The 17,956-nt window shown below is 47.3% G+C and overlaps 2 protein-coding genes across 4 annotated transcripts; one reads left to right on the top strand and one right to left on the bottom strand.

Moving 5' to 3' along the window:
- Positions 1-243: 243 nt before the first annotated feature.
- Positions 244-9,239, top strand: SHMT1 (serine hydroxymethyltransferase 1). Of its 3 annotated transcripts, none has more exons than XM_072119900.1 (13): positions 244-365; positions 570-641; positions 801-900; positions 2,225-2,370; positions 3,944-4,059; positions 4,394-4,554; positions 4,858-4,939; positions 5,022-5,234; positions 5,298-5,414; positions 5,633-5,755; positions 6,109-6,225; positions 8,308-8,418; positions 8,587-9,239. In XM_072119900.1, the coding sequence occupies exons 3-13, from the start codon at positions 805-807 to the stop codon at positions 8,757-8,759; spliced, it is 1,455 nt and encodes a 484-aa protein (XP_071976001.1). In that variant the 5' UTR covers positions 244-365; positions 570-641; positions 801-804; the 3' UTR covers positions 8,760-9,239. The 3 variants fall into 3 exon arrangements, with proteins under 3 accessions (XP_071976001.1, XP_071976000.1, XP_071975999.1); XM_072119899.1 differs by having other exon boundaries at positions 793-900; XM_072119898.1 differs by lacking the exon at positions 244-365 and having other exon boundaries at positions 417-641; positions 793-900.
- Positions 9,240-10,426: 1,187 nt separating this feature from the next.
- On the bottom strand, positions 10,427-17,903 carry SMCR8 (SMCR8-C9orf72 complex subunit). The gene is made up of 2 exons (XM_072119897.1): positions 15,353-17,903; positions 10,427-13,843 (listed from the first exon to the last, which is right to left on the bottom strand). Exons 1-2 carry the CDS (start codon positions 17,623-17,625, stop codon positions 13,390-13,392), a joined length of 2,727 nt encoding a protein of 908 aa, XP_071975998.1. The 5' UTR covers positions 17,626-17,903; the 3' UTR covers positions 10,427-13,389.
- Between the last annotated feature and the right edge of the window lie 53 nt (positions 17,904-17,956).

Below are 17,956 nucleotides of genomic sequence, written 5' to 3'. Positions count from 1 at the left end.
GGTTATGTGCTCTGTATATTATACTCTGTGCTCGGCGTTATGTGCTCTGTATATTATACTCTGTGCACTGTGCTCGGGGTTATGTGAGGTGAAGACTTTCCGCTTTGAGTCTCTTTGTTCTTCTGTCACTCCTGTCATGATGCAGGTTATGAAACCCAAGCGCGGGAAATGTGCCGTCCTCTGATTGGTCGGCGTGTAGAAGTGGCCACCAATAATCGCCTGCCCTGCCTCTTCATGATTGGATGTTAGCGAGTGAGTGACTGTCTGTGATTGGTTGGGCGGGGTGCCGGGTATTACGGTAAGGAGTGCGTCCTGCATGAGACCCGGGGCGGCTGCCGGAGAGTGAGAGACCCGGCGGGAAGGAGGTAAGAACCAGGGTCCCGGGGTTATAGGTCACTGGGTGTCAGGTGAGGCCGCCCCTCCCCTGTGTCTGGGCTGTTTCGTCTCGGTGACCTTTGATCCCTGGCGAGACACTTTCTCTCCCCATGTTCTGCCCTTGAAAAGTTAATATATAAAGTTTGTTTTTTGTGCTGTCTGATCCGTCAGAGTCTGCTCCCTGCTTATTACAGGACACTTACCTCTGAGGACACCGCAGGAGATACCTACCTCTGAGGACACTGCAGGGGAGACCTACCTCTGAGGTAAGTCACTTTCTCACTATTTCCCGAGCTCCTTTCTTTATAGTTTGCTACATTGTATCAGTAAAGGTACAACCACTAGACTGGATACAGAGGTCTATGAACTGACAGCAAGCAGAGATTGTAGATTCTTAATATTTTATAAATATTCTAGTTTTGCAGGACGATGGCGCACTCCCTAATGACTAACGGCGGGCACAGCGACCTGTGGGCATCTCATAACAAGATGGTACTGGAGCCCCTGGAGACCAATGACCCCGAGGTAAGAATTGGGACCATGTAACCCTTTCATAACCAAGGGTCATTGGTGCCTGACTGTCCAGATCTTCTTCTTGGAGTTCTTTAACTTTTACCTGATCCAGCTACAGATGCCGAGGGTGCATGTAGGAGGAACTTCTTTACTATGGCACCTAGACACACAGTTCTGAAGTCATATTAAAGAGGAGAATCTCTCCTTTAATTTTCTTCCGGTGTCACAATAAAAAGAAAACCCCCTTCAAAATTGTGCCACAGAATCAGAGATATCCACTATTAATGTTGGGAATGTGAGTTGTATATACTGTATCGCTGGCTGCACAGTGGATACAGTATCTCCGGTTCTGTATCCCATTGGTGTAATATTGAAGTGGGTTTTCTCCTATTTAATTTGACACTAGAATGTATGGGCAATTAGAACCTTGGTCAACATCTGCAAAGAGTTTGTATGTTCTCTCCGTGTTTGTGTGGGTTTCCTCCGGGTCCTCCGGTTTCCTCCCACACTCCAAAACATACTGGTAGGTTGATTAGATTGTGAGTCCCATTGGGGACAGGGACTGAGTTGGCAAGTTCTGTGCAGCGCTGCGTAATCTGTGTTCTATATATAAATAAAGGAATTATTATTAACCTATTCTAGGTAGCAGATTGTGCAATATGAGGCAAAAATCCATACAGACAGTCTCAAGGTTAAATATACCTGGAGACATGTACGTATACCCCAGGTATAGGTTCTGTGGGTTTGTGTATGTGAGTTTGTATGAACAGGTATATTTACTAAGTAGGCTGAGAGGTCCGTCTGTAACTAGGGAGTCATCTGTAAGTTGGGGACCGCCTGTACTTTCTTTTTGTGAAGACCCAGCATAGCTTGACGTTCCTTTCATTGTGCATGTGACCAGTCCCTGGTCTTGTTAGTCACTTCAGATCATTTGTGGACTGAATGTCACACAATGACTTCTGGCCCTGTAGGACTAGCAGCACGCGGGGCTGAGAATTGCCAGTGGGCCCTACCGTTGGGTAAGAGTGTAACCGACCTCATTGAAATCAAGTAACATTACCTCCATTCATCACGTGTCTAATTTGCAACTCTGTTTCATTTGATAAATAAGGCTGAGCTGCAATACCAATTACAGCCACTATGCAATGTATGGCACTGATATATAATGAATAAAAGATCTGAGAATACCCCTTTAAGGCCAGTGCACTGCTATGCAGAGACATGCAGATATGACCTGCTGGGATGTCCTGCTCACCCAGGAATGGTTAATGGGACTGTGTTTACAGGATTTGGTATGTTTTGCATTGAATATTAATGTTCTTTATTTATTTCCCAGGTATACGACATCATCCGCAAGGAGAAGCACCGGCAGCGCTACGGTCTGGAGCTCATCGCTTCTGAGAACTTTGCCAGCTGCGCAGTGCTGCAGGCGCTAGGGTCTTGTCTGAACAACAAGTATTCAGAGGGTTACCCTGGACAGAGGTGAGAGGTGTCCTCATAGGGGGCGGGGCTGCTCCTACGTCATATGCAGCGTGTCAGCTTTCACACAGAAATAGCTAGTCCCTTAAAGGGAATGCTAACTATATTTTACGTGGAGCTATAAAAGGAAGCCTGTATAATGGAATAGGCAATCGGATTTCTGCTGCTCACTTTGCAAAATAGTTTTACAGGTGCAGAGGGCCCCACGCCTTATATTGTACATAGAATACGAACTCCAGACACACTGTTGCAGTGAGATTGTATGTTGTGGTCAGCAAATCAACCTTCATCAGACTCAGTTTGCAGTGGAAAGACCTGAAAGAATTGCTTATAGCATTGAGAAACGCTACAGTGAAGGAAATGGCGGAACGCTTCTTCCACAAGTGCCGCGTTCCGCCATTCCCTTGATACCAGTAGTTTTCGATACCATAAACAATCACTTTATTGGATAAATAAGGAAATGGGCATTTGGAAAAGTCATAATGGCCTATCCAGAGGGCCAGAACAAATGCTAAGCCGGTCACCAGGTGCCATATGTCACCCCACCCCCACATTTCAGCTGCTATACAGAGGACGCATGTTGAAGTAGATGACTCTGTCCGTAATAAAGCAGCTGTGCAGGCCCTGTCCTATTCACTTTAAGGACGCTGTTTGCAAACGCAGACAAAACCGCGCCCACCGGGCCGGTCCGATCGCATCAGCGTTTCTATGGAAACGCCTGCGATCGGGAACGAGCCACCGGTGTTTTGCATTAATTTAACACAAAACACCGGCGGCTCGTACCCGATCGCATGCATTTCCATAGAAACGCTGATGCGATCGGACCGCCCCGGTGGGCGCGGTTTTGTCTGCGTCTGCAAACGCAACGTGGGACAGCGCCCTAAAGGAAAAGCCTAAAACTGCACCACACCTGTCAACGGGTTGTGTTTGGTATCGCATCTCAGCTTCTTTAAGTGCACCACAATGCAAACACCTGAAGACAGGGCTCAGCCTGATCACATCTGGAAAAGCATATGCTATTGGGATGAGCCTCTCCCCTTGAAACGCAACGCAAACGCCACATGTGCCTGCACCCTCAGTTTCACTGAATCATTCTCTTCTCTGTCCATTTGTTTTGTTTTTTTCACTGGTCCGTGGACACCTATGTTATTTCCCCCTTCTCTGAGCTTTTTTTTTTTTTTATTTTGTGGTTGTTTCTCGCACATCCTTTGTCATTTCATAATTTGTTGTTTTGGCTCTTTGTCAAATGCAGGGTTTTTGTGCACCTTTTTAAATCACACCATTGCCTTTCCTAAGCATGGTCAGGATTGGCGTGTTATTGTGCTATTATTTGCGCCCATATAGGCGCAATTGTATAATCGGGCGCAAAGATCTTTAAAGAGGAGCAATGTAATGACAAATAGAAGACACTCAGTCTTCTAGTGTCTTAAAAGTCCCTCCCTGTAATGTGTATACAGCCTCCATGTAGCCTTTGTGTCTCTCTATGCTTACAGGCTACAAATACATCTTGTGTAGTCTGGTCTCTTCTATACATTGTAGTGGATTTTGATGTGACCTCCTATGTGTTACCTGGCAGGTACTATGGCGGCACAGAGCATGTGGATGAGCTGGAGAGGCTGTGTCAGAAGAGAGCTCTGGAGGCGTACAGTTTGGACACCCAGAAATGGGGCGTGAACGTTCAGCCGTATTCGGGTGAGTGGCCATGAAGGGATAACATGCAGTCACTAAGTGTTTGTGGTTGTTTTTGGAATTGACACCAACCTGATTTTTTTCCCCCTCCAACTTTGCAGCAAATCTCTGTGCTCAAGGCCTATTGTCCATGAGTATCATAAGCTCGTCTGAATGCTTAAAGACCGGAACTGAACTCGGGCATGTCAGTTCAGTTCTGGTCTGAGTGTTCGGGCCATATATTTAGGGGAGCTTATGAGTGTGATGCAGGTAAATTGTATTACACTCATTTTTGGACAATAGGCCTAACCCAAAGGTTTACAGGATAAAAAAAAAACATATTTCTTTTTGGTGCCAGGTTCCCCTGCAAATTTTGCAGTTTACACTGCCCTGGTGGAACCTCATGGAAGGATCATGGGCCTGGACCTGCCTGACGGAGGGCACCTTACCCACGGCTTCATGACTGATAAGAAGAAAATCTCAGCAACATCTATCTTTTTTGAATCTATGCCATACAAGGTGAGTAGGGTGAAAGTGGAAAGGGATTGCATGAGATTGGAAAGATTCAGAGGCTTTGTTTCAGAAACAGCACCACACCTGTCCACTGGTTTTTTCTGGTATTGCAGCTCGACTATTGAATGGGCTGCAACCTCATTTAAACTTAAGGACAGGTAAGGCACTATTTAGGCACACACACAATGGCTATATCTATGTACATGAGGAGCTGAAGTATATAATTATAATAGTGACCTGTCCATTTAGTGAGCTGCATGTGAGGAGGAAAACGGCATTTCAGTTTACGTTGCTTTATCCCATGTACAGGTGAATCCAGACACTGGTTACATAGATTACAACAGACTGGAGGAAAACGCTCGATTATTTCATCCCAAACTCATCATCGCTGGTGAATACTACAACCCCCATTATCATTACTAATTTTTTCAAGAAAGTTTCTTTTGTGTAACAAAATCTTTTTGTACCCTAAGGTGTTAGCTGTTACTCCCGGAATCTAGATTACGCCCGGATGAGGTCCATTGCGGATGAAAACAACGCTATCCTAATGGCTGACATGGCGCACATTAGCGGGCTAGTGGCGGCCGGTGTGGTGCCTTCTCCTTTTGAACACTGTGATATCGTCACCACTACTACACACAAGACCCTGCGCGGCTGCCGGGCTGGCATGATCTTCTACCGGAAGGGTAAGTTGTCTAACTTGGAGACTTGGGTTCATACTTCCTGAACTGACGCGATTTCTTCTTCAGGAGTCCGTAGTGTGGATCCAAAGACGGGGAAGGAAGTCTTGTACAATTACGAGAGTCTTATTAATCAAGCTGTGTTTCCTGGCCTACAAGGCGGACCCCATAATCACGCTATAGCAGGTGAGGGACCTGTGCACACTGAGCCATGGTCATCTATGATACTAGGAGTCCCTGCTAGGACTACTGCCCCTTATTGTAATGATGCTGTCAGTATGGGAGGCAGTTACTCTTAGCATCTTTGATGACCGTAATGATGGTAGTCAAGGTTAGGGCCAGCTAATTTGCCTGACCGTGGCTGTCGGGCCATTTATATACATGACATGTGTGATCTATTGCAGGTATTGCTGTGGCCCTAAAGCAAGCCATGAGCCCAGAGTTCAAGTTATACCAGGCACAGGTTGTCTCCAATTGCAAGGCATTGGCGAAAGCACTGGAAGAAGTGGGTTATCACATCGTCACTGGTGAGGAAAGCAAATGAATATGTAATTTATAAAACAATCTACTAGGAAGGAAGTTGACACTGAGCCAACTATTCTGGTTGTCAAAAGTGGAGAAATGTTTTCATGCTGGGGATGCACAGTTTGAAGACTCTGCTAGTGTTATCTCATGCAAATTCAGCAGCGTGTTAGATGCCATGGGAAAAAATAGAACATTGAAAATTGGGCGGTATGTGCTACAAATGAGCTATAAGAAGTCCTCTGCAGCTTTCAAACTTTGCATTACATTGGGAATTGAACAGGTTGGCTGTCTTTTTATCCCATTTACAGTGAAATATGTAGATATTACTAAAAACTTCTGGTTTGTCTCTACACAGGAGGTTCTGACAATCATCTAATTCTTGTTGACCTGAGGAACAAGAAGACGGATGGAGGAAGAGCGGAGAAGGTCCTTGAAGCCTGCGCTATCGCTTGTAACAAGAACACCTGCCCAGGTGAGCGCCCGGCATGGAGACGGAGATAGAGAATCCTTATATAAACCTTTAACCTGGAGCTGTTCCTCTATAGCAGTGATGGCGAACCTATGACACGCGTGTCAGCACTGACACGCGTAGTCATTTTTGCTGACACGCGGCCGCCCAGCGCCCGCTGTCCACCCCCCTCCATGTGTAATGTGCTACCCCTATGTTAATGTCCCGCCCCCATGTTAATGTCCCGCCCCCGTCCTTGTGTTTCTGTCCCTGTGCAATGTGCTCCCCCTGTGTTAATGCCCCTGTGTAATGTGCTGCCCCTGTGGTAATGTCCCGCCCCCGTCCCTGTGTTTCTGCCCCCTGCTTACCTGTCCGGCGCCGCGTTGGTCCGCCCACCTTCTGCAACTCCTCCGGCTCCTCCAGGCTGCAATGCGCGCTGCTCGTCACGTGACTGAGGCGACCTGACGTCAGGTCACGTCAGTCACGTCAGTCACGTGACCCGAGGCGCGCGGTGCAACCTGGAGGAGCCGAGCCGCCTGCAGTAAAGCTACAGGGAAGAAGACATCACTGGGTAAGTATATAAGTTTATTATTATATTATATTTAAAGGGAAGGTGCTAGGGGTAATTTAGTAGTAAATGGAGGGTGCTAGGGGTAATTTAGTAGTAAATGGAGGCCGCTAGGGGTATTTTAGTAGTAAAGGGAGGCCGCTAGGGGTAATTTAGTAGTAAATGGAGGGTGCTAGGGGTAATTTAGTAGTAAATGGAGGCCGCTAGGGGTATTTTAGTAGTAAAGGGAGGCCGCTAGGGGTATTTTAGTAGTAAAGGGAGGCCGCTAGGGGTATTTTAGTAGTAAAGGAAGGCCGCTAGGGGTATTTTAGTAGTAAAGGGAGGCCGCTAGGGGTATTTTAGTAGTAAAGGGAGGCCGCTAGGGGTATTTTAGTAGTAAAGGGAGGCCGCTAGGGGTATTTTAGTAGTAAAGGGAGGCCGCTAGGGGTATTTTAGTAGTAAAGGGAGGCCGCTGCTGGACATGTTATTACAAAATTAGGTTTTGCACCCGAGTTATGCTCGTTTTTTTTGGCAAATTTTGACACACCTAGCTCAAAAGGTTGCCCATCACTGCTCTATAGTAATGAGTCAGGCAATGAGCGCCTTTAGTGTGATTACACAATAAGGACTCGTTCACATCTCTGCTGGGTCTTCAGAGCCAAAACCATGAATGGTCCAGCACACACAACAGCTGCAAGTCTTTCCATTATCCCCTATGTGTTCAACCTGGTTTTGTCTCCAAATAACTGGAGAACTAAAGGATATGTTTATTGTGTGAACTAAAAGAACAATCTCTTTCGGTATGTGCATTAAAATAGGTGTAATCCCAGAACAATGAGTTAAATGATGTGAGTAGTTAGCGCTGACTACCTGCCGGAATGTTTTGAGCAGTATCTATTATCTGCACTCTGGGTGATACACGGTTGTTGTCAGCCAATCATCCAACCACGTAGGCATCTCAGGGCATTATCTTTTCTACATCTGATTATACAGTCTGTGGACCCTCAAGAGAGAGAATGTGTTAGCCATATGCTGTATTTATGTCTGTTGAGGGTCCAGATGTTAAGGGGGCGTCCCTATCACTTCCCTATATTATGGTACAGGGCCTTCTTTAGGTGATGAGTAAGTGTCTTGTCACCTAGCAAGTTATACTCAATGGGCCACATTTTATTAAAGCCCCTGCACCAGTTTTCTGTCTGACTGCACATTGTTTATAGTGCAAACTGCTTGCACAGGTATTAAGTGTCTAATTCTGCAGTGAAAGGGGCGTTCTGGTGCACAGTCGGGTCGTGCGCCTCATTTCTCATGCAGTGTCCAACAGAATTGTATTGCATGCTCTATGTTTAAAGGTGCACCAAAAAAAAAATAAAAGTTGGTGCACTCTGCTGGATCGGTGCCCGGGGGGGCGCCAGATTCATGAATGGGCACCACAATTCCAGAATCTGGCACCCCTGCACACAACACAGGCAACTGCAGATGGTACACACTGCACTGTTTTGGTAAATGTTGGCGACTCTGTGAGTTTGGCTTAAATAATTCTTTATCTGCACCCGCCGCAGGTGACAAAAGTGCCCTTCGTCCTAGTGGCCTTCGATTTGGCACCCCTGCCCTTACTTCTCGAGGATTCAGAGAAGAGGACTTTAAAAAGGTTGCGCACTTCATTCACCAAGGTCAGTGGTTGTTCTTATATCTTGTATTTCATAAGATTCCTCATGTTTACATCTCTACTTAGTCACGTGTTAATGAGGAAAGACTAAGATCTGTCAACTGCAACAATCCAGCTTGTTGATGGTTTCCATGTAATCTCAGGTGGTCACTGTCACTACTGTTTTTTTTAGGCATCTTGCTGACTCTGGAGATCCAGAGTGACATGAACCCCAAGGCGACCCTAAAGGAGTTTAAGGACAAGTTATTATCGGATGATAAATATAAGGAGAAGATCTCTTCCTTGAAGGAGGAAGTAGAGCAATTCTCCAGCGGTTTCCCTATCCCCGGCCTGCCGGACCTGTGAATGCTCCGATAATAATGGAGGAGGAAGGGTTGTAGCATGTGATGAACCACACAGCTATCTTGCACTACTTTGGAAATAGATCCCTACACTGGATAAGGCTTAGGAAATGCGGCTATTAATAGGAAATGTGATTTCATTCTGTCCCAGCACAGTCACACGTTGTCCTCTACAAGGACAACATCTCAAGAATCGGGATTTTGAGCCATTTTAATTCATTTAATGGAGATCTCTGCTGTTGTAGACGTCTATATTTCTCCTCCATTGCCTCTAGAATGTAGAATAACTTTGCAAATGGATCAGTATCCGTCTGTGGCCGCTGCAAATGAGCCAAACCTAATGAAGCTGTGGTTATATATTGAGGTACTGCACTACTGCTGCTGTGGCGTTAGGTTATTGATCTCAATTGTTCTGCTGCTGCCTTCTGTACGTGGAGATGTAGAATTGTGATCACAAGGTGGATGGATAAAGATAATAAATCAGTCTGTGTGTTTTATTTTAATCACAAATATGCTAAATTACTCAATGGGATAGTAGTGACACAACACCATGGACTCTGGAATTATGGCCGATATACAGTCATTATCCGGATTTTGAAAAAAAAGTCTCATTTACATTATCCCAAGATGATTCTGATCAGTACAGGATAAGTAATGTCATGTATGTACACAGTGACTGCACCAGCAGCAGAATAGTGAGTGCAGCTCTGGAGTATAATACAGGATGTAACTCAGGATCAGTACAGGATAAGTAATGTCATGTATGTACACAGTGACTGCGCCAGCAGCAGAATAGTGAGTGCAGCTCTGGGGTATAATACAGGATGTAACTCAGGATCAGTACAGGATAAGTAATGTCATATATGTACACAGTGACTGCACCAGCAGCAGAATAGTGAGTGCAGCTCTGGAGTATAATACAGGATGTAACTCAGGATCAGTACAGGATAAGTAATGTCATGTATGTGCACAGTGACTGCCCCAGCAGCAGGATAGTGAGTGCAGCTCTGGGGTATAATACAGGATGTAACTCAGGATCAGTACAGGATAAGTAATGTCATGTATGTACACAGTGACTGCACCAGCAGCAGAATAGTGAGTGCAGCTCTGGAGTATAATACAGGATGTAACTCAGGATCAGTACAGGATAAGTAATGTCATGTATGTACACAGTGACTGCACCAGCAGCAGAATAGTGAGTGCAGCTCTGGGGTATAATACAGGATGTAACTCAGGATCAGTACAGTATAAGTAATGTCATGTATGTACACAGTGACTGCACCAGCAGCAGAATAGTGAGTGCAGCTCTGGGTATAATACAGGATGTAACTCAGGATCAGTACAGTATAAGTAATGTCATGTATGTACACAGTGACTGCACCAGCAGCAGAATAGGGAGTGCAGCCCTGGAGTATAATACAGTCCGTCTTTATTGTCCTATCCTGCCGTTATGATAATTTGGTGGGGTCTCTTCACTCCCCCCCCCCTTTTCCTCACTGGCCTACAGCCTCCTAAGAACATGACTCTAGTACGGAGCTACTATATTAGATACGTTGGTGCAGGGGGTAGAGGAATGTCTGTGACATTGATCAGGCTCTGTTCCCTAAGCTGTTGGTGCTTGTTCCGTGTGTGATTGTAACCATGGAGAGAAATAATTCCAGGAGACGCAGATATAACTCCATCATTTATTGATGTGAATTTACGAAGTGACAACAGAATTTTTTTTTTTGACAACACAAAATCTGGGTTCATGCAGCGGTCTGTGAGCACAGATGGGTCCTCGCATGCACCGGTATATCCAGCAAATCTTTGGTACACCAGCTGCTCTACACTATAACTCCCATCATCCTGTAGTTGGCGTAACAAAGGTTTACATGAATCCTTCATAGATCCGTCACCGCAGGACGGAAGAGGTGGATGTCCTGGAAAGGTTTGTATTGCTGAAGAGCTTGGAGCTGCGGTCGTGGACCGAACCCTGAGTGTGATGATGTTTCCGAGTAGAAGGCACTGGAGGAGTTGGGGTACCTTGCAGTAAGGTCCTGGCGCCAGGCCCGAGCCCCCCAGTGTGCTTTGGCTGAAGGACACTAGAAAGAAAATCACGTCCGGACTTCTTTATACAAGCTCATGAGTTATATATCGTATATCATCGATGTCCAAAGCAACAGATTCACAGTTTTATAAAGAAGTCGGATATACATATACTTCACATTGTGTCCATTTACAGAGATGATACATAGGATGAAACTGTAACGAAGCACCAGCAGTGCAAAGTCAGTGCTATGGAGGATCCAGTTATGACATATACCTGTATAGATGCGCCCATAACCCCCATTACAGGGAGCATCTGCAGTACCAAACACTTTCCTACCGTGTTACTGGGCTTGCTGAGGCTTGTAGTTCCACAAAAATCACAAACTGGCTTACAATATGGCAGATTCCGGATTTGTATTGACCTTCTCCTCCCATCACAGTGTTATCGCCTCACAATGGGGTCATTGTCACACAAATATCAGATCACTGGAGACAATGGGGCCTTGTCAGCTCGGCAGCATCAGCTTGTGCTCTGCAGAGATCACGTCCAGCCCTTATCTCATGACGGGAAACCTATGGCTCCGCGTTACTGAGCAATTACAAGCCTTAAAGGGGCAGAACACACGTGAGGGTATGCATGTCTGTGCTATAAGTCACCTTGATACATTGTATAACTAATGACATGGATATCATAGCTATAGATATGGAGTGTAAAGGTCATATAATCCAATATCGGGTCACGTATAGTGCAGGCCTGAGGGGGGCGGAGCATGACAATGCTATACATCCTGGTAATGCTCCGCCCCCCCTTACAGGTCCATATCGATAAAAGGTGAGAGATCACTATAATGAATCATCATAGAAGAACCCTCTCATTATCCCCGGCCTGGATCTCATCACATCCACCCGTTGCTTAAAGGGATTGTCTGGAGGTTGGAAAACATAGCTCCTCTTAGGACTATGGGGAGTGAGTGGTAAGACCAGTACCAACCATGATCAGGTGCGGCGCTGGAAAAAAGCTGCCATGTTTTACAAGCTCCGGACAATCCCTTTAAAAAGGGATTTCTTTTAGTTACCCAAAATGCTATCTGCATTGTACGGAGGACATACTGAGGGTATACAGGAGGAGGAGTGGAAACATTCAGGGAGCGATGGAAGATGTAACATACAAAAATCCATATGTGAACGTTCCTAGCCTCAAGATCGCAAGTGCCAAAGGGGGCGACTCCTCCATGTGTAGCCCCTCGGGGTCTCTGAACTTTAGATTTTGAACGGGGACACAATGGCGCTATCTCCTATGGCCCAAAATGTGGATATTAGTAGTGTGTGTGTGTATACCAGGGGGGACCCAACATAAACAATTCTCAACAATTTAGTGTTTCAATTCTACACAGAACCTGTCACTATTTTCACTCACTGACAGCAAGCGGAGGTTTTATCTGCTTCCCTTTTCGTTCCATGTTGGTTCCGGCCTCCACCAATCTGATCATAAGAACAAATTCTTTGATTAATCTGCCTGAAGGAGAAGCGACAGCAAGCAGAGATCTTGAGGACAATGACAAACAGAAGCTGCAGAACTTCATTGAAAAATTATTTCTTAATAACAAATTTGCTTTTATAACGGGGGAGGGGTGTTTGATGTGCGGCCCTGGCAGAGGACATGGCAGTAAATTCTCTCTGTGGGACCTTGTGACCCCAGCGACAGACAGGAAACGGGTTTGATGTCATTTCGCGGCGGCCAGACCTTTCCGCGTCACAAGACGAACACACATGATCCTCACACGTCTTCTCAATTAGTGCAAATAATGAGATGGAAAGAAACGAGGAGCCGCAGGAGGAGGAGGAGAAGGAGGAGGAATCCAAAACTAACAAATCATAAGAAATTACAACAACAGAGTGCAAATGCTAAATAATACTGAGCATGCAGGGGGTGGCCGCAGGCCACAGTAAAAGGAACACGAATCCTAAACTTGTGGCTCTCCAAAGCTGTGACACAAAAACAGCGCCACATCTGTTCACAGGACGTCATAGGTATTACAGCTCAACCCCACTCACTGCAATGGAGCTGCACTGCAGGGTTTATGGCAGGAAGGGTCAGTGTGCTACATGTTATCCTGGTCTATAACATAAACCTGATACCTGACCTCTCTATATAAGAGATGGGGTTGTTATACAGAGGATCCAGATGTGACTGACAGGACAGGGGGGGCAGCAGCAAAACATAACCAATGGAAACCCACCAATCACTGTCATTGGGGATCATCAGGAGATCCCAATTTTAGTAGCTGTCGTGGCTGATAACAGCGGACAATAGGCTGCATTCACCAGCAGAACCAAGAGATCAAAACTACAACTCCCCACAGCAAATCTCTCTCCGGATACGCTGAGAATTGTAGTTTGAAAGTAGTGAGCGCCACAAGTCTAGGTCCTCAGTAGTAGAAACAGGTCGAGACAATCACATGACAGATCACATAAACAAAGGACAAACAGAAAAGGCAAAAAAGTAAGTGAACCCTCACAATTGGGCGGAGGCGGTGCAGGCCTTCTATGCCTCATACATCCACAAGTGTCTATGGAGAGGGGAGGGGGGACAGCTCATGACGTCAAATCTTGTATAAAACGCTGGGGATATAGTCAAATCTGAGCACAGGAAGCAGCGGCGTCCCCGATTCCCTTAGATAATGCATTTTGAGGAGCTCGGAGAGGTATTCTATGATCTTACTGTCCTCCTGGGAGAGGCCGAGGAGCTGCTGGAGGAAGGCGGTGCGCCGCTGCGTTATGGACTCCTCGCTCTCCTTCTCTCGGATGGGGAGGTGGACGTGGTGGCAGAAGGTGAAGAGGAAGGCCTTGGCGCTGAGCTGGGTCAGGACGCTTTGCACGTGCATGTAGTAGGTGCTGCCCTTCCTGATCTGTGTGCGGTGGTCTGCCAGCCTGGGGAGGAGGTTGCCCCTGTACACCGGGCACCGCAGCGTCTTGTTATCCGCATCCAGGATACTGGCGTAACGGCTGTACCGGCTCAGGGAGTGGAGGGTGTTGCATCCGGATGGAGTGACTCCCCTAAAAGACAAAAGAAAAAGTAAGAACTAGTGATGTTGTAAAATTGTATAATATAGTCAGAAATGTATACAATCTAAAATGGGGTGACAGATCTGTAGCCTGAGAGGGGATTAGACAACCATCAGACTTCAGATTCTCTCAGACTCCACAAAAAATTGCATTAACACAAGTCACGGAGCAACTTTTCTTTATAGAATGGAATAAGGTCAGACACCTGCTCTTTAGAATTGTTTCATTAGACTTAGACCCCACCAGGGGCTCAGACATCCGCAGCGTCCCCCATTCTTCACACTGCAGCTCTGCTTCTACAGGTGTACACAGACAGGTAACTACAGCCCATTCCATACTACAAGGACCCAGGGGGGCACACAGACACCCCCCCCCCCCCACTCTCTATAAAGTGACTGCGGCTTCTACAGATTCCCAACAAATGGAGGAAGATGCACAACAGATTTTAAAGAGGAGGAAGAGACGTCTCAGCTTTAAGTGGAGCCATCTGGTAGGAATAATTCACATCTAATCTAATACTCGGATGAGGGAAATTATTCTATTTGCTATAATTCAAGTCCAGTTTATGCCTCCGGGGGTAAATTATCTAGAGAATTAAGATACTGAAGAACTACCCAGCACATTGGGTTTCTTAAAGGAAATCTACCATCAGTGTCAAGTATGATCAACCAAACTTACTCCTAGACCTGGGCACCAGGAATGTATCTGTATTCATGGCCTCCTTCCTTCTAAAATCAACTCTAATAAGCCGGAGGGGCTCCCCCAGCTCTTCTGTGATTTGACTTTACAAAATATTACACTTTGTCTCACCCTCTCCACTGCTCACAAGTGCTGAGGGAGCTCTAGTGTACCCCCGTGCCCTTTTGGATTTCCTTTAAAGGTGTCTTGAAGGGTCAGTGTCAGGTCACATCTATACAGAACGAAACCCAAATTCTGCCCATAAAGGGGAACAGTGAGCAAAACCAATAAGGGTCTGATGCCTTGTGCAGGGCCTGGAGCGTCACACTTCACCTCAGGTCCTGAACCCCACATGGCACAGTATCCTATAGTCCAGGGTGTTTTTCTACATGGAAACACAAAGCAGAAGCCCCTAGAAAGTCCCTGGACCTTAACACTATTAAACTAACTAGAGGAAGTGAAAATTCCCTCATGCTGAATCCTCAGAAGACACTGGGGGTGTCCTCCACTCACCACTGTACTCACACATCACCATTCTATATGTGGGTTGCACCATTATGGACACGTTCTTCTAATCACTGGGGATCCCAGCAATCACTTACCTCTGCCGTAAGGATAACAGCTAAAACCCAGGTATGGAATGGAGCACATGCACCTCAACCATCCATTCTGTACAGGACACCTCCGCTCACCTGTTCTACCAATCTCTTGGGTCCCAGCGGTTCTACCCTTATTCATCGGGATAACTGTATACTATGACACAACCCCTTAAATTGGACATCCCCTTTAAGTATTTAGGCATATTAAATTAAAAGCAGTTACCTCTGAAGTCCAATCAGCTTCCACTTCTGGAAATCCATGATGTGCAGCGGGGAGGTCACCCATGGCTTGATTGGTTTGGCCACATGTCCATTATTGGGGACAAATACGGACAAGGCCGTCACTAGTTTCTTGACAAAGGCTTCCTCTTCACCCAGCACAACAAGGGTCCTCCCACTGAGGAGGGAATAAATGGCAGGGTGGGAGAAGGGGTACTGCCTGATGAACATCAGGGCGTTTTGGCCGGCTCTTCTCTTTTGTCGTTCAGTCAGGGTGGTGACGGGGGGAGGGGAAGGTGTCCTATCGGAGCAGGTGGAGGCGCTGCTCCGGAAACTGGTGGAGTCCTCATCCAGAGTCAGTTTCTCAGCATCCCTGCTGCTTAGCAAGTAGTGGGACTCTGGAGGAGAGGAGGCCTCCTCTGTTGGGTTGTCTACCTGCTCTACTGAGAGCTTCACCTGTCCAAACGTCTGACTGACATGTTCACCAGGTTGTGGGGGGACACTAACTACGACACCATCTCCTGGCACAACATCTCCACCCAAATCTTCAAGGTGTGGGCTCTCCACCCTTATACAACAGGCAGGGTCCACCATCACATCCCCCTCGTTTGCTATTGGATCGTCCTGAATATTATTGGCACTTTCTTCTCCTTCTGGGGAGGTCTCCTCTTCGTTAATGGCTAATTGGAAAGTGGCTCGAAAATCTTCAGGGATCACAGTTTCAGAAGTACAAGTGCTGAGAACTTCAATGCTGTCCTCGCTGATGGTCCTCCGGCTTCCCACCTTCCTCCTTGGCTGAGGGCTAGGATGGAGCCTCAAGCAGGGTTGGCTCTCAGAGTGAATCAGTAGAGTCGACTTCTCAGTCCTTAAGACCTCGATGCTCTCTCCACTACTTAAACTCCCTTTGGTTTCCGCTTCAAGGAATTCAGAATTGCCTGAGGGGTCACCAAGACCTGCCACGTCTTGGTCATCATTGAACATCTCTTGTTCGATTTTAATAGGGACGGACTCCACGCTGGACTTGTAGGACTCCATACTAAGCGAAGGCTTCAGGTTCGCACCTTCTGAATCTTCGACAAACTTGGAGCTTGGCACGTTCTGCTGGGTCCCCAAATTGCCCGGATATTGTCGATCAATCATTTTAGGAGCCCAGGTGGAGACGTCCTCGAAGAGAAAGTTGGCGATGGCTTGTTGCCCCAATAAAGTCCTGTCCAGGTGCCTCATGATTAAGTAACTGACGTCACCCCGATAGCGCTTCTCTATGGCGGTCAGCAGGTCTATAGTCTGTGTGAAGAAATAGACGTCCACCAGTTCCTCCAACGTCTTCAGTTTCTTATCAAAACACTTGGAAGACTTGGCTTTTATGAACTTAGGGGTATAGGAGGACCTGGGGGGATAGACTTCGGTTTCATCATTCCCGTTTTGGTTGGCTGTATCAGAATCGGCCTCATCTTGAGGAGTCTCTGGCACGTATGGCTGATAGTCGTCCCCCTTTAGGTGCCTATAGGGGTAAGACTGGATCTGTTTCAGGAGGTCCTGGTGCTCGATGATGGACTTCTCCACGTTGGCGAGTTCGTTGGCCTTCTCGATGGCCTGGGTGGTGTAGAAGCCCTTGTCGTCAGTCTTCTGCTGGTCCTCCATCTCGTTCAGCAGGACGGTCCGTGTGTAGTCCAGGTCCTTCAGCTTCTTCTCTAGCTCGTTGGCGAACGCTTTGCGGTTTCCGGTCTTCAGGCATTCGGAGGCTTTAGAGAAGTCGCCGGAGAGCTCCAGGAACTGCGCCATGATCTTGTCTTCGTCCGTAGAGATGTAGGCCATGCAGAAGGGGCGCACAAAGCCTCGCGCCTCCAGGTCGTACAGGGTCAGGTGGTGCACGTAGGCGAACGCCCCTTCCTTTGAGTCCCCCAGGACCACCTTGGAGTCCTCCACAAAGTTCAGCTTGGGGTAAGAGGAACCTGGGGGGTGACCCACGAAGGAGGCCTGGTAATCCACAGACATGATGCGCAGCGAGAAGTAGTTGAGGTCGAAGGCGCCGCGGACGCGGGGGTCGTCCGGGAAGGTGAGCAGAGGCTGAGGACCCACCTGCTCCGAGAACTCGCTGATCAGGATGAAGTCCCGGCTGAATTTGGCCCCCGAGAGCCGGGACCAGGGGCTGCTCTCCGCCTCCGAGTACGGGAAGAGCGGCACCGAGTACTCCTCCGGCAGCCCCGGGCAGCTCTGCAGGGGGGAGTCATACTCCTCATCCCGGGTAAACGCCACCAGATCCGGCGACCCGATCATCGTCGCCCTCCTCTGCGCTCCGAGCTTCTCCTCACAAACACCTCACAGGGAGGAAGCCATCTTGGATTGGGAACCACATGACCTAGCTCTGACGTCACGGATTCCCGGGGAAAACCAGCACGACACATCCCTGGAAAAGCCTCACAATAAACGGAAACATTCCTACACCCAATCACCGCCCTCCGCTACCACCGATAACACGGGAAAAAGCGGAGAACAACGTTAAGGGGAATGCCGGGATTTGTAGTTTCCGCACGATCACGTGATCAGTTTCCTCGTCCGTGATTTGTACGGAGGCGGCGCGGGGCCATTTCGATCACGTGACCGCCAA

The sequence above is a fragment of the Engystomops pustulosus genome, chromosome 8 (assembly GCF_040894005.1).
Source record: "Engystomops pustulosus chromosome 8, aEngPut4.maternal, whole genome shotgun sequence".
NCBI lineage: Eukaryota > Metazoa > Chordata > Amphibia > Anura > Leptodactylidae > Engystomops > Engystomops pustulosus.
The sequence above is the reverse complement of the archived record's forward strand: the minus strand, read 5'-3'. Positions and strand labels throughout refer to the sequence as shown.

Excerpts from the sequence above, each read along its gene's own strand:
- SHMT1 (XM_072119900.1), top strand. The coding sequence starts at position 805 with ATGGCGCACTCCCTAATGACTAACGGCGGGCACAGCGACCTGTGGGCA. Across the intron at positions 4,555-4,857 it reads TTGAATCTATGCCATACAAG|GTGAATCCAGACACTGGTTA; the intron begins GTGAGTAGGGTG and ends TCCCATGTACAG. Across the intron at positions 5,756-6,108 it reads GGGTTATCACATCGTCACTG|GAGGTTCTGACAATCATCTA; the intron begins GTGAGGAAAGCA and ends GTCTCTACACAG.
- SMCR8 (XM_072119897.1), bottom strand. The coding sequence starts at position 17,625 with ATGATCGGGTCGCCGGATCTGGTGGCGTTTACCCGGGATGAGGAGTAT. Across the intron at positions 13,844-15,352 it reads AAGCTGATTGGACTTCAGAG|GGGAGTCACTCCATCCGGAT; the intron begins GTAACTGCTTTT and ends TTTGTCTTTTAG.